The following is a 13,458-nucleotide window of genomic DNA, read 5'->3' as shown; positions in this document are numbered from 1 at the left end:
TGTGGCGGTAATAAATAATGCAGCAAAATACCTCCCGTGTTCACGGGCCGTCAACGAAAACGATCGCAATGAGGCTCTTAATAAATACCAGCTAATTTATAGACCAGGAGCGCATGCTCAAGGAAGTGCATCATATTGTCCTAAAGGGCATATTTCTATATTAGTTCCTCACGCTGTAGCCCTATGATGAACCGCTTTGTAAACTCTAGACCGGATGACGTGACGATCCTTTCTTTGTTTTGACTTCGCTGCTCTCATCCAAGTTACTTAGGTCGATGTTGTTGAGAATTTAATGTGACCTTTCGTATGAATATCAAAAGTGCTTGCCCTGTAAAGGTTATTGTGCAGGTATGGAGTTATGAGGGTTCGAAACAGAAAAAGCTATGGTGCCTCGCAAGAGGTGCAAATCTTTCCAATTGCTGTGTGTAGGGAATGTAGCACATGTCAATTTTGAAAGAACCAACTTTTAAAGCCAAAAGCACGGCAATTGACAGCGATCCGCTATTAAGTAAATAGTCCGCAATAAAAACAGCAAATGTATTCTAGCGTTGACACTTAATTCGTACAATGCAAATGATACCCTAAAACCCACGCAGCAAAGAAAACTGTTTGCAAACCACAATCTCTGGCGGGCAATTGTGAAACAATCCCCTTGGGACACCGCGGCAATTGTGGCAGCCATTCGGAAACTATAAAGCACAATACAAATCGCGGATCAAAGCGCTTTGCGACTGATCGATTGTTTTAGGGCTCTGGTAGAATGACATGCGCGGTTTGGCAGGTGGTGCATTGTTTTCGCGTGTTTTAACTTATATGCAGGAAAAGTTGTAGTCTAACAATTTAAAATAAACCAAACGAGTTGCCTAAAAATGATCTAAGTTAGACAACATCAAGTTAAACAGTTGGAATAAATCATATTAAACGGTCTGCCAAACCATGTTGGTCATTATTATTGATTACGATTGCTTTGTATTTTGCTGAACAACGGAACAAATATCCTTTCTTCAATGCTATCTTACGTGTTTGTCGTAAACACTGTCAAAGCCGGTTCGATTTGCTTTCCAATCAAAAATTTCTGCAAACACTAATTGTCAAAGCCGGTTTGATTGTTTGCAGAAATATTTTATGGAAAGCAAATCGAAGCAGCTGTAGTCCTTAAGCCTAAACAAAGGTGACGCAATGTTTGAAGAAAATCAATACAACGCTTTTGAACCAGTCCCAGAGAACACTTGCTCTTTATTATGAAAGCAATTGAAAAGTTGCCAAAACAAACCGGTAAAGTCTGCGATAGGAAGCGACATTTTATTGATCTGGTACGCGTTGCATAGAAATGCCCACGACTGCAACCGAGCAACAGAGCTGTGCTAGACAAATTCAGATATTGGCCTAACCGTACGTAGACATATACAACATTTTGCACAACACATTGAAGTCTAAGCAACTTTAATACAAAAAATGCCTCTTCAACGAATGAAAATAAATATCTCCGCTTCTCAGGTTCAAAAAGTCCACAGCAACCTAAAGCTTCCTTCGTCCTGTTGACTCTGTACTTGAATACACACCGTTTTACCCGGATGTCGAGAAGTACAGACAATAGCATGATGTAAAACTGTATATTCTTTACTGTTGCGCACTGTCAACACTACGTTACTATCTTCTTGTAACTGTACCCAGGTTCATAGGGCTTTTAAATAAACTGTTTCGCTTAACAAAGGCTACGTTGGAACATGGCAACGTCAGGATATGACGCTACAATGCTAAACAATATCAAAGGCAATTGTCTGCTTGTACAAGGTCAGTTACCGGAAATTCTCCTTTAAACATGGCAAATAACTGTCGCAACATAGAATACTGCCAAGTTTCAAGCGAAAAAAACAGCACTTGCTAAAACCTTGCAGTTTTGTAGGTCAGACATGCGCCGGAGGCACTGCAGTGGACATGGCACACGTTTGTAATCCCAGGTGATGGTGTTGTGACAAGCCGGCTGCTGTTCTGCACACTTGAATGGAATGTGGGTCTCCATTGTTTATATTTAACCAAATTGTAAATGTTGAAATTGGTCATGTATATCAGCAAATTTGGGGTTACAGCATAATGTAACTTGTATACATATATATGCTTTTTAGGTTAAGAGATTTTGGGGTGATTTGAGATTTCTGTATGTTGAATAAACTGTTACTGCATAGATTTTTTCTAATCGACAAATAACCCAAAAGGTTTTTGTGTCTAGTGGGAGTGTATTATATATATGAAGTATGAAAAGGGAGCCTAACACATATTTTAGGGTTTACAATGTATTTAAAATCATATTACATAAGGCTACAGTTATTTTAAATTCCTCACTGCACCATATTCAACTATACAAAATTACAAAGCATACAAAATTAATTGAAAATCACTTTCAAATTTCCTAAACTAGAAACATTTATGAATGGAAGCAATTTAAACTATTATCGAAGTAATTATTTCAAGTGCATCTCAACTTTAACTGAACTTTATTTGAAATCTATTCTCAGTTTTGAGTACATTAAATTGTTAATACCCAGAAAACTGCCTTTTACGTCAACAAAAATTACCTTTAGTCTATATTTTACACAAATTCTACACAATTTGATTTATAGTTTAAACCAAAACTTCTCTAAAAATCAAAAGTAAAAACTAGGATGCTAAAGGCTGACAACAATTCTCTCTGGAAAACACATGGGACAGAAACAAAAGCATAAATGGGTAAAAGCTTACACTGCACTTTGGAATCTATTCAAGTCACACGACATGATGAAACTCACAATTTCCCAACTGTCAAAGTCTAAAGTACAACTGGTAGACTGCTGCTTTAACCACTTAAACAAACACATCACAGTTCTTTATTAACTTTAACAGTCCAATATTTAAGTTACAACTAACAGTGTGCACAGTCGAGTACGCAACACAATACAGTTGTACCTTCCTGGGGGAACAAGTTCCGTTCAGTCATGTGCGGCCACTTCAAGCCACCAACCAGTTAATCTGTTTTCTTTTCTCAGAGACTCCAATCATTACCGTTGTTTCTGTAGCGTCCTCTGCCGGTAACAAATTATCGGCAAATCACTACAAATCGTCTCAACATCACAAATTATTTTTCGCACTATTTTCACAAAAAAGGCTGAAAAACAGCAGCTGAATGCAATCACAAACACGACAAACAGGGAACTGGAAATTCCGATTCGTAGGCACTTGATACAAATTTGTGGAACACGTAATTGGCACAACAGGACACAAGCTGTCGAAAACATTTCCTGAATTACTCTGCTTATTTGGAAATTTCACTACTCGAATACGGCCGCCCGGGGACGCTGCCGTGCAAGTGGTAAAATTATGTTGTTCGTGCCACAAATGAGCAAAAAAGGTGTTGGTCACGTTGGCCTAAATCGTCGTGTTCAGTTTTCAGCCATAGAAAGAAGCAATAATTATCGTGATCAGTTCGTACGAAATGAAGCAGAGTTTTTGTTTCCTGCGTAAATTTTGTGCAAAAATAACCTTGGGAATTGAGTTTGGTACAGTTTGCGAGAACGCCTGTCACGATTTTTAGATTAGTTTACATTCGCTGTTTAAAAAGCTGTAGGACCAGAAAATGATAACGCATGGAATGAGACAACTGGATTTTATTTTACAACGAAGACAAATAAATCTAGTTGCTCTGTGTAGCCTATACTTGGATCTAAAATGTTTTTTGTTGTAAAAGAAAATCCCGTTTGTCTCGTTGTTGTAGGACTTGTAGGCTTACATTAGCGCGTATTCCTCACATGCAAGTTCGTTGGTCGACGATTTTTGCGTTGGGTTTCCACATTAGTCTGGCGCAGTTAGGCGTAAAGTGTGCTTTCATGCAACGGTAGCACGGCGGGCAAACCACAGCAGACTTCCCTATGCATTTACCGCTAATCTTAGTCTGCCCGCCACGGTCTGATAAGCAATAGAGCTGAAGGAGGTTAAGAAAACAATGAGCGGAGATTGTAAGGCTTAAGTATGGGTTTGTAGACATGGACTGGGGTTTGGACGCGAGAAGATGCAGAAGTGTTTTTCTTTGCATCGCGCAAAAAAATACATTTTTAAGTAACGATGAAAAATTTTTGCAACAAATTATGATTTTATTGGACACTGATTTGACCCCTTTGCAAATATTTGTTATATATTTCGTTGGTACGAGTCTGTAAATGAAGTATATTCTGCAAAAACGTAAGATGACTAAGTTGGATACGGTTTACAAGACAAAAAGGACGAATAAATAATACTTTTCTTCCTCGCCAAAATGGAAAATGACATTCATAGCAATACAAGCGTTACTTCAAAACGAATTCTGTCGCTATTCACCTATTAACGCCACAATTCTTTACACTTGAGTGTCTCGTTCAGGTAGAAACGATCCAATAAATCAAACAGATGCTGCGACAACTGTTTGTGTTTCTGTTTTTGGCATTCAGCCTGGTTGAATTTTCCCATTCCGACAGCAGATCCATCATCAGAAGTATACTAAGCAGAAAGCGGAGACAAGAGGATGCCAGTGATGAGCCTCAAGGATCACCAAACCAGGAGCATTTCTCGCAGCAAAACCCTTTTGCCTATGCACAGAGCGGTCACTCGGTAGGAGGCGGATCTTCAGGTTCATCATCCGGAAGACAGACGAGTTCAGAATCAAGTACAAGCGGAGCATCTTCCGCGTCCTCCAGCAGCGCCCTAGGCTCTTTTCCCAGTCGACTGCGATATTCGCAGCTTGCCGACCCTGGCTCATCCAGAAGACAAAGTTCCTCATCAACTTCGTCATCATCCTCATCATCAACTTCGCGTGGGAGCAGTGGGAGCAGTGGGAGCACTGGAAGTAGTAGCAGAGGTTCCTCCTCGAGACCATACAGTGGAAGCAGCAGTAGACAACAAACAAGCAGTGGTGGATATAGCAGTTCAGGAACATACGGGGTACCAAACACAGGTGGTGGGTATCAGAGCTCTTCTGGTTACCCTCAGCAAGGTTACCAAGGTTACGGTGGGTTATCATACTCCAGCCAGGGGTATGGAGCCGCTGGCGGTGGACAGTATGGTTACCAGTCTATGGGAAGCCCGTACGGCTACCCGCAATCTCAACAGCAGTACTATGGCGGTGGGCAGTATGGAGTGGGCCAATCAAACCCACAACCGGGCGGGGCTTATTATGGGTCAAATTACGGATCATCGGGAGGTTATTATGGATCACAATATCCAAGTATGTACCAAAGTCACGGCTCTTATGGTGCATATTATGGTATGCAAGGTAGGATGTTTGAACTGTGGTTCTGATCTTGTACTCACCATAGCTACTTGCATGTACCTTTGGTGTTCTTTTGCCCTAATGGGGTGTTGGAAATACAAGAACTGCCCCTAAAAAGGTGGAGATCCCAGAAACAGGCATTCCTAAGGCAATATATTTTACGTACGACCAGCCAAAATCGTTTTCGTTGCATAGCTTGAAAATGTTGAGACTTGTTTGGCGCTTACTGATCAGATCACTTCATAACTTCCCAAAAAATAAAAAATTAAACCCAATTTGTTGATTACCGAGTAAAAATATCGATGCTTATTTAAATTAAAATAACAGCGATAGCAAAAGTAATGTTGCATTTGTAATTACAGGACAGCAACAACAACCACAACCACAACCACAACCACAACCACAAACACAAACACAATACAGTAGCAACCAATACGCGTTCTCCTTGCAACCAAGCTCTTCTGGAGGTTCCTATTCCTCTGGCGGAAGAGGTTCTTCTGGAAGTTCCTATCCGTCTGGCGGAAGAGGCTCTTCTGCAAGTTCCTATCCGTCTGCGGGAAGAGGTGCTTCTGAAGGAACAGATATCCGTATAGGTAGCACATCGACCAGATACTACCCAGGACAAGCTCAAGATTCTAGCTATACTCTGGGATCCATTCAAACCGATCGCATTTACAGAGGACACTTAGCCAACCAGGGACAAAATCCATACGGAAGTAGCACTGGTTATGGCACAGGCAGCAGAACAGGCTCCCAGTATGGACGGTATCAACAATCCCAGTATGGACGGTATGGAAGTAATCAACAAGCTTATTATGGATCTAGTAATACGGGAAGAAGTAGGGACGAAGGAACCTTTAAAATCCCTTTGTCCTATAACCAAGAAGGAACATCAGTGTCTTCCAAATACGGACTGACTAACACTGGTGTGGGAACGGCCGAGCAGCCAGGTCAGCCAAGACACAGACATGACGGGACATATTCTTCTATCACATCTGGAACACGCACGTCATCCTCTAATGGATATGGCAGCAATTCCCGAGGTTCAAGCGGTTCGTACAACCCTTATTCGGCTTCTAGAGATGGTGGATCGTCATCGTATCCATACGGAGGTAGTTCCTCCTCTGGAAGAGGCGGTTCATCTTCTTACCCATATGGGAGCAGTTCCTCTTCTGGTTCTACTGGTAGAGGAAGTGCATCTTCATACCCATATGGAGGTAGCTCATCTTCTGGTTCTACGGGAAGAGGGGGATCATCTTCCTATCCTTATGGTAGCAGCTCAGGTTCTTCTGGTAGAGGGAGCTCATCTTTGTACCCATATGGAGGTAGTTCATCGTCTGGTTCTACAGGAAGAGGAAGCTCATCTTCATATCCAAACCGTGGAAGCTCATCTTCCAGCTCCACAGGAAGAGGAAGCTCATCTTCATACCCATATGGAGGAAGATCATCCTCTGGTTCCACAGAAAGAGGAGGCTCATCTTCGTATCCATATGGCAGTAGTTCTGGACGTGGTGGATCGTCCTCTTATCCATATGGAAGTAGTTCGTCTTCGTCGTCGGGTAGAAGCGGGTCCTCATCTTATCCATATGGAGGCAGCTCATCCTCCTCCGCGGGCTCGTCCACATATCCCCACGGAAGTGGTTCAAGCCGGAGAATCGGGACAGGGTCATCTGGCTCAAGCGGAGGTTACAACCAGTACTCATCTTCAACTGTATCTCGTGGTGGATCGCCTTCACGTGGATTTGGTTCTTCTTCATCCGGAGGCTATGGATCAAGTTCTTCTGGACAAAATCAATACCCTTCCACGGGGACTGGACAGTCGTCCTCTGGCGCAACATCACAAAACGCCGGTTATCCATATAAAAGCCAGGAAGCAGGGGAAGATGAAGATAGTGCACATATGACTCAGGAGGAGATAGAGCAAATAGCAGCAGGGTTTGCAGGAGCAACTGGAATATCGGATCGAGGTAGCCCGTACGACAGCTTATCGTCTCGAATTTACTACGGTGGTGGGTCTTCTTCATCTCTAGGAAGTGCACAAGGGAGCCAGTATGGAACAGGTGTCGTGGGCGGCAGGTATTCAGGAGGATCAGTGCCCCAAATGGGCAGCTCGTCAGGAGGTACAGGTTATGGAAATTCCCACGCGACTGTCAACAGAGGAAGAGTCCAAGGCGGCGAATCATCCGTTGCCAGTTCCTCCGGGTATCCATACCCGGCTCTGCCATCTCCGAGACCATCTCAAAGTTATCCTGCTGGGGGTAATTATCCTAGTTACGGATCAAACTCTCAGGGTTCATCAACTTCTTCCCAGTCCAACCAGTATGGAGGATATGGACAGTCTGTGTATAGTGGGGGTGTTGGTGGAGGATATGATCAGTCTGTTGTTGGCGCGGATCAATCAATAGGCGTCAATTTTCCTGTGCCAGCGGGAAATACGACGAACTCCACACAAGGTGAAGCACAACAGCAGTACCCGTATGCAGGAGGGGAATACCCACAGGGAGGATACTCGGACTATCCCAGTGGCGAAAGCACACCTCTGTCCAATTCGCAAGACCAATTGTTGCAAAGCGGGTTTCTCAACAATTTTGGTGGGGTTTACGAACAGAACGTAGGATCCGACAGATATGGCGGTTACGACTCTTCTTCGCAAGGTCAGCCTTCGAGAGGTGGAATAAGTGGAGGTCTAAGTAACGCGGGAGGTGGAGGCGGTAGACTGGGAACATCGGGTGGTTCCCGACAGAACACCGTAACGGGAAGGTAATGTTTCTGCGTTTGGCCAATTTGGCATTTTAAATTTCAATGAGAAACGGTCCTGAAATTGTGCATCGCGTACCATCAGATAACGAAAGCGTCCCGTGGATCTTAAAGAAATTGAGTGTAGACTCTCACAAAATAAACAACAAATCGCTTTCATAATTTCATTGATGGGAATTTGGTTGTGCTACATTTTGAGTGGTCCTATTTTAACATTCAGTTTGTTTTATAAAATGTAGTTGGATTTTCTGAAAATTTATTGAAGATTAAAAACATTAATTGTGTTTATGTGTTTTCTTGTGCAGTCCAATTGGTTCCCCCTATCCGCAAGGTGCACGTATTTTGCCTTCAAGATCGAGAGGGCGCCAATCCAGCGTAAGTTGAACATTTTGTTTTACTTTGCATGTACTTTACTAATGAAGCAAAGATTGGAAGCCCCTTCTTCAGCTTGGCATAACCAGACCCCTCCCAAATTTCCAAGTTAGAGAACCGTACATTTCGACTTTAACAACTTTCAAATGTTTTTTAGCTTGTATTTTTATTGAAATAATTTGCAGTTGAGCATTCTTAGCAGTTTTTTTGGCTCGTGAGGCGATGTTTTTACTAAAATTTTGTACGTTTTTTACATAATATTTAAAAACATTGTTAATATGTAATATCTGAATTGGTTCAGTATTTAATTTTTGGACTGAGGTAAGAATTTCGTGTTTTTAGAGCTCACAGGAAATTGCAAGCTCATCACCACCAACAGGAGGTGAGGCGATATAAAAGATTATGACCTGTAACCACAATGTTTCGTCGAAATCAGGGGCATAACGCAGGGCACGACTGCAAAATTTGCAACTCCGTTGGTTTGAAAATGTCACGCGGACATATTACGACATCGTCCCACACAATATCATTATCGTACTATCTTGTTGTCTATCTTTTTTAAGGGTTTGATCAAACAATGTAACATACTTATTTCATTCTTTGTCAACCTGTTTTGTATGACATGCATGTCACGGAAGACTCCCAAGACCACACAATTTATTAAATATTTCTGTAAAATCATACGACTCGAACACGGTGAAGTACGTGTCTAGATAATATAGGACGTATATGGCACATTTGTGCACCCATGTATGGTCGGTTCAGTTAAAGAATCGCATTGGCGCCGCTGAAGTCAAAAATATTTTGCAACTTTCCGCTGCGGTGATGTCAAGTCATGCGTAAATGCCTGTGTTAAGTGAAGCGTGTCGCTGTTTTTGTCATTTTGTTGCATCAGCTTGTGTTCCGTGTTTTCAGGCAATGCGGCGACTGCGGAAAGTGGCACAAATCAAATTTCGGACTACTACAACAGTGGTATGTTTTCCACATTACATTCTCTGCAATAAGGCTATTGTGTGGGGCCAAACTTCGTGTGAGCGAAAAAGCCTCCGTTTTTTAAACATTTTTTTAGTCACAGTATGTTTTGAATATGTTGTCAAAAATCAATTTTCTTTAAAATCCACGACAGTAATTATTGTACAACTTAATTCGACCGTAGGTCCGTCTTCGTACAGTGAAGATCCTTATGATGACCCCTACGATGGAAATTACGACGCCGGTGACTCAATTCCTGTGGTTCCGGATAATTCGATGGCGGCAACCAGTAATCCGCATACAAGGCAACAGTTGGGGGATGCCAGCGTCCGACCATATCCAGGTAAGTTTCACAATGCTTCCGGCAGACAATCGTCAGAAAACACAACCACCTGGTACTAAAATCACGTATGTCGTATGCTACACATACCGACCACATTTGCCCTGATTTGAAGCTACTTATTTCTAAAATGTGTTCCTGCTGCAGTAATTCTTGACTTATATGGGTCTTGTCAACGTACCGAAACCTCAAATAAAAAATACTGGAAAAAATAGTCCCAGTGAAACTGCGGTTTGAAAAATGAACTAAGATGTTTTGTATTGTAATGAACGCTTATTCTCGTTCTTCTTTATTGTTGTTGTGAATCTCCAAGTGCTACAGGAGCCCAGCCAAGAACCAATTTAACAGTTAAATCTTTGTAACATATTTTGTTTTTCACTTCTTCTCGCTTTTACTTCCCAAACCTATAGCCTCCAAGAATAAGACCAAAATTGCAAGCTTTGATAAAAATAACACGCAAAATACACGTTTAAATACGATCTACACATATGAAATAAAAAGGATGACGTTGTTTTTTGTGATTTTAGTCCTGCCGTCTGTAGAAAGCACTCCTGACGTCATTCCAGAGGGACCGGCGGTCGAGCGCTTCCCGGTGTTTTCCAATCTTGGAGGCGGATTTCAAATTGTTCAAAGGATAAATGAAACCCAACCCCTTCCCACTCCACAACAACCTCATACTGTCCAAACACCGGCACAACAAGGTACAACACACAAATAGCTACCGAAAATATATTTCCAATGTTTTGACCAAATTTGGTGGCGACAGTGTCGTTTTGGCCGAATAAGTTTCATTGGTGTCGTACTATCAAATTTCTGTCCAACTGGAATTTTGGACGTAAGTACATAGATGGTTGTTAGAGATGGCCGGGCAATACCTGTGTTTTGTTAAATGAACTGCATTGGTGTCATTGCATCCGTATAAAAGCAATTTTTAATCTAACTTTTACCACACCCACCTACGAATCTGGCAAGGAATACAGAACACTATCCTCACGTCTGCATCTGCCCGATGATTACAACCTCCAGCATTTGATATTTAAACACACTCCTACCCAAAGGTCACCCCCTACAAACAGAAACCCAAACACCATCATTTCCAGGCCTTCTTCCCGACCTTCAGCTTGATAAGAGAATGCTCCTAACACACTTCTTTCTTGACCGGAAAACGGTGAGGCAACTCCAATGTGCCAAGGAAGAAAAATGCCTTGCTGAACTGGGTGTACATTACATCGGGTTGGACACCCAAAGGTGGGCCGTAATTATGTCGAGACATTTTTGGGGTCGTTTTTAGTGGCGTAGCGAGCCTGAAATTTTGATAGGGTCAATTAGTTGATTTAACAGCGAGTAAAAATTTTAAAATGGCTAATTATTATCATTAACATCAAGCTACAATTCGGATTTTGGGAAAAAAAACAACGTTATTCTGAATCTTCAACTTTGATATTTCGAATGGGCTAAAGCTCCTCACAAGTGGGCTAATGTTACTGTCATGACGGCAATCACGCTAAAGGATTATTTTAAACACTGCGCTTTTTCGCAGGAGATTGCTTCGCTTCGAAACCACCGTGCGCAACGTAGGGAAAGCCCCTTTCTTGCCACAACTTCGGCCGGAAGACTGGTATTGGCATGAATGTCACAAGTAAGTTCGCTGAATCTAATGAAAAGCAACAATAAATAAATAAAGCAAAACAAGGTTTAAATCAGTAGTTCTGAACTGAGGGTCTACAAATCGCTTTCAGGGGATTAGTGGTAACTTCTGAATACGCACGCTATGGGATTAATAAACTACGTTAGCAATAAATTGTTTTTACTTCATGAAATCTACCTAACCAGCAACACTTCTTTCACGTGACACAAGTTAACCATTAATTCAATTTTAAATGTTACTAGAACAACTTTGTGTTACTAGAACAAGAACAACTATGTCTTTTCTGTTTATGTTATTTGTAGAACTGAAGATGCTTTATTAAAAAGCGAAACATGTTTTATAAAATCAGAAGCGTGGACACAAAGTTGTTCTAGTAACATTTAAAATTAAACTACGTGAGAGAAGGACTTTTGGATTTTACAATAGCCCTGAAAACAACATCGTGCCGTAGCCTTGTTATATGGAAAAAAACACGCATATTAACATGACACCAGCGGAAGACGTTTTGGAAAATGTGTGTTATGCTTGAACGAATACACTTGAGAGCTCCGCGACAACTTTAACGTCATCAAAGAATGTCCGCTGGGACAAAATTGTTGAGCATCATCTGTTAAGTGATAGAGGATTGAAAGTTCTCGTTTGATTTAAACTTTGCTGTTTTTAATATTTTTTTGCCTTTGTTTCTACTCCTTTCAGCCACTCTCACAGCATGAAAGTGTTTTCTCACTACGATTTGTACAATCAAACTGGTGCGAAGGTCGCCCAAGGTCACAAGGCAAGCTTTTGTCTTGAGGACAGCAAATGCGGAGGCGGCGCCAGAAAAGTGTACGTTTTTTCGAGTAGAAGTTTTTTAATGGCTAAAAATAACCAAACCAAACTGAAATGAAACTTTGTTTTCTTGGAATCGCCTGTTATCTATATTGTTAACGAGACTCAGCACAAAATATTACAAATAATCCTGAGTCGTCTGTCTATTTAACGCTATTTTAGATAGATATATATTTCGCCTGAGTTTGCAGGTATCATCAGTATCGCTAAAAAAACACCAACAACGCAGTTAAAACCAACATCGCCACAAGAATATAAAATTGTAATTGTAATACCTCACAAACTGACAATCAGATGTAACGATTGAGCAAGGTGAGACTAAACTGTCGGCTTTGGCTTATTTAAGCTCATCAAAAAAACGTTAAACAGATAGACGACTCAGGATTATTTATAATATTTTAAACCAAACTGCAGTGTTGTATATTGGATCAGCGAGTTGTCTGCAATAGCCTACATACTTTTTTGGTCGCTGTGTGTGGTCATAAATTGCAAATTCACTCATTTATTTGTTGTTTGCAACGCCAAAGCTTGTCGTAACAAATTACATGTGCCACAGGTATAACTGCGACCGAGGTATCCAAGGGATTTCCCCTGGATGCCAGGATACCTACAAGGCTTCGATTGACTGCCAGTGGATTGACATCACAACTGTTCCCTTGGGTCAATACGTTTTCAGGGTAGGCGTCATATGAGTCTTGTGTCTGTATACATTTTTTATAACTTCACCTTTACAAATACGGCATCAAAGTTAACTATACGTAACTCGCAAAATTTTAGGTAAAACAGTTTTTACCAAAAACCGCCAGAAAAATTGATTTAGTAGTTTGAAAAAACTCTGTTTTCGTTTACAGGTTGCGATAAATCCGAACAAACTCGTTCCCGAATCCAGTTTTAAAAACAACGCTATCGAGTGCAAAGTCGCCATCCGAGCTTTCACGGCCGATATTTGGGGATGTATTTACAAGAGAATCTGAGTTGAGGATATTTCGGAACACGTGTAATTATTAACTCGCGAAGTTCCAGAGGCAAGATATGTTTTTCTGTCGCCGGAGCATTGTTGTTTTTGTATCTCAGCGCAGACTGTATTTCGGCCCAATGCCAAACTTTGAAAATTGTCATTTAATTATTCTTTGTTCTTGTAAATATCCAGGCGAGTTATGAGCTTGTAGCAGCTTGGAATGCATTTGTGAAAATGTTTCAATAAAATCAGTAAAAGAAATAAAATGTTCATGAAAATCGTAGTCAGTTTAATGTATCAAAATTATC

At 41.2% G+C, this 13,458-nt stretch overlaps 1 protein-coding gene across 1 annotated transcript; it reads left to right on the top strand.

Annotated features, from left to right (window-relative positions):
* The first annotated feature begins 4,183 nt into the window (after positions 1-4,183).
* On the top strand, positions 4,184-13,420 carry LOC145894786 (uncharacterized). Its single transcript, XM_082983432.1, has 12 exons — positions 4,184-5,230; positions 5,638-8,035; positions 8,338-8,407; positions 8,747-8,786; positions 9,320-9,376; positions 9,561-9,719; positions 10,244-10,417; positions 10,817-10,964; positions 11,257-11,355; positions 12,061-12,189; positions 12,749-12,869; positions 13,044-13,420. Exons 1-12 carry the CDS (start codon positions 4,417-4,419, stop codon positions 13,164-13,166), a joined length of 4,332 nt encoding a protein of 1,443 aa, XP_082839558.1. The 5' UTR covers positions 4,184-4,416; the 3' UTR covers positions 13,167-13,420.
* Positions 13,421-13,458: the final 38 nt, after the last annotated feature.

The sequence above is a fragment of the Ascidia mentula genome, chromosome 3 (genome assembly GCF_947561715.1).
Source record: "Ascidia mentula chromosome 3, kaAscMent1.1, whole genome shotgun sequence".
Lineage (NCBI taxonomy): Eukaryota > Metazoa > Chordata > Ascidiacea > Phlebobranchia > Ascidiidae > Ascidia > Ascidia mentula.
This window is presented reverse-complemented; position numbering and strand designations above follow the sequence as displayed.

Bases quoted from the DNA above. Each gene is read 5' to 3' on its own strand.
- LOC145894786 (XM_082983432.1), top strand. From the start codon at position 4,417: ATGCTGCGACAACTGTTTGTGTTTCTGTTTTTGGCATTCAGCCTGGTT. The intron at 9,377-9,560 runs GTATGTTTTCCA...ATTCGACCGTAG, and splicing joins TTCGGACTACTACAACAGTG to GTCCGTCTTCGTACAGTGAA. The intron at 12,870-13,043 runs GTAGGCGTCATA...TTTCGTTTACAG, and splicing joins TGGGTCAATACGTTTTCAGG to GTTGCGATAAATCCGAACAA.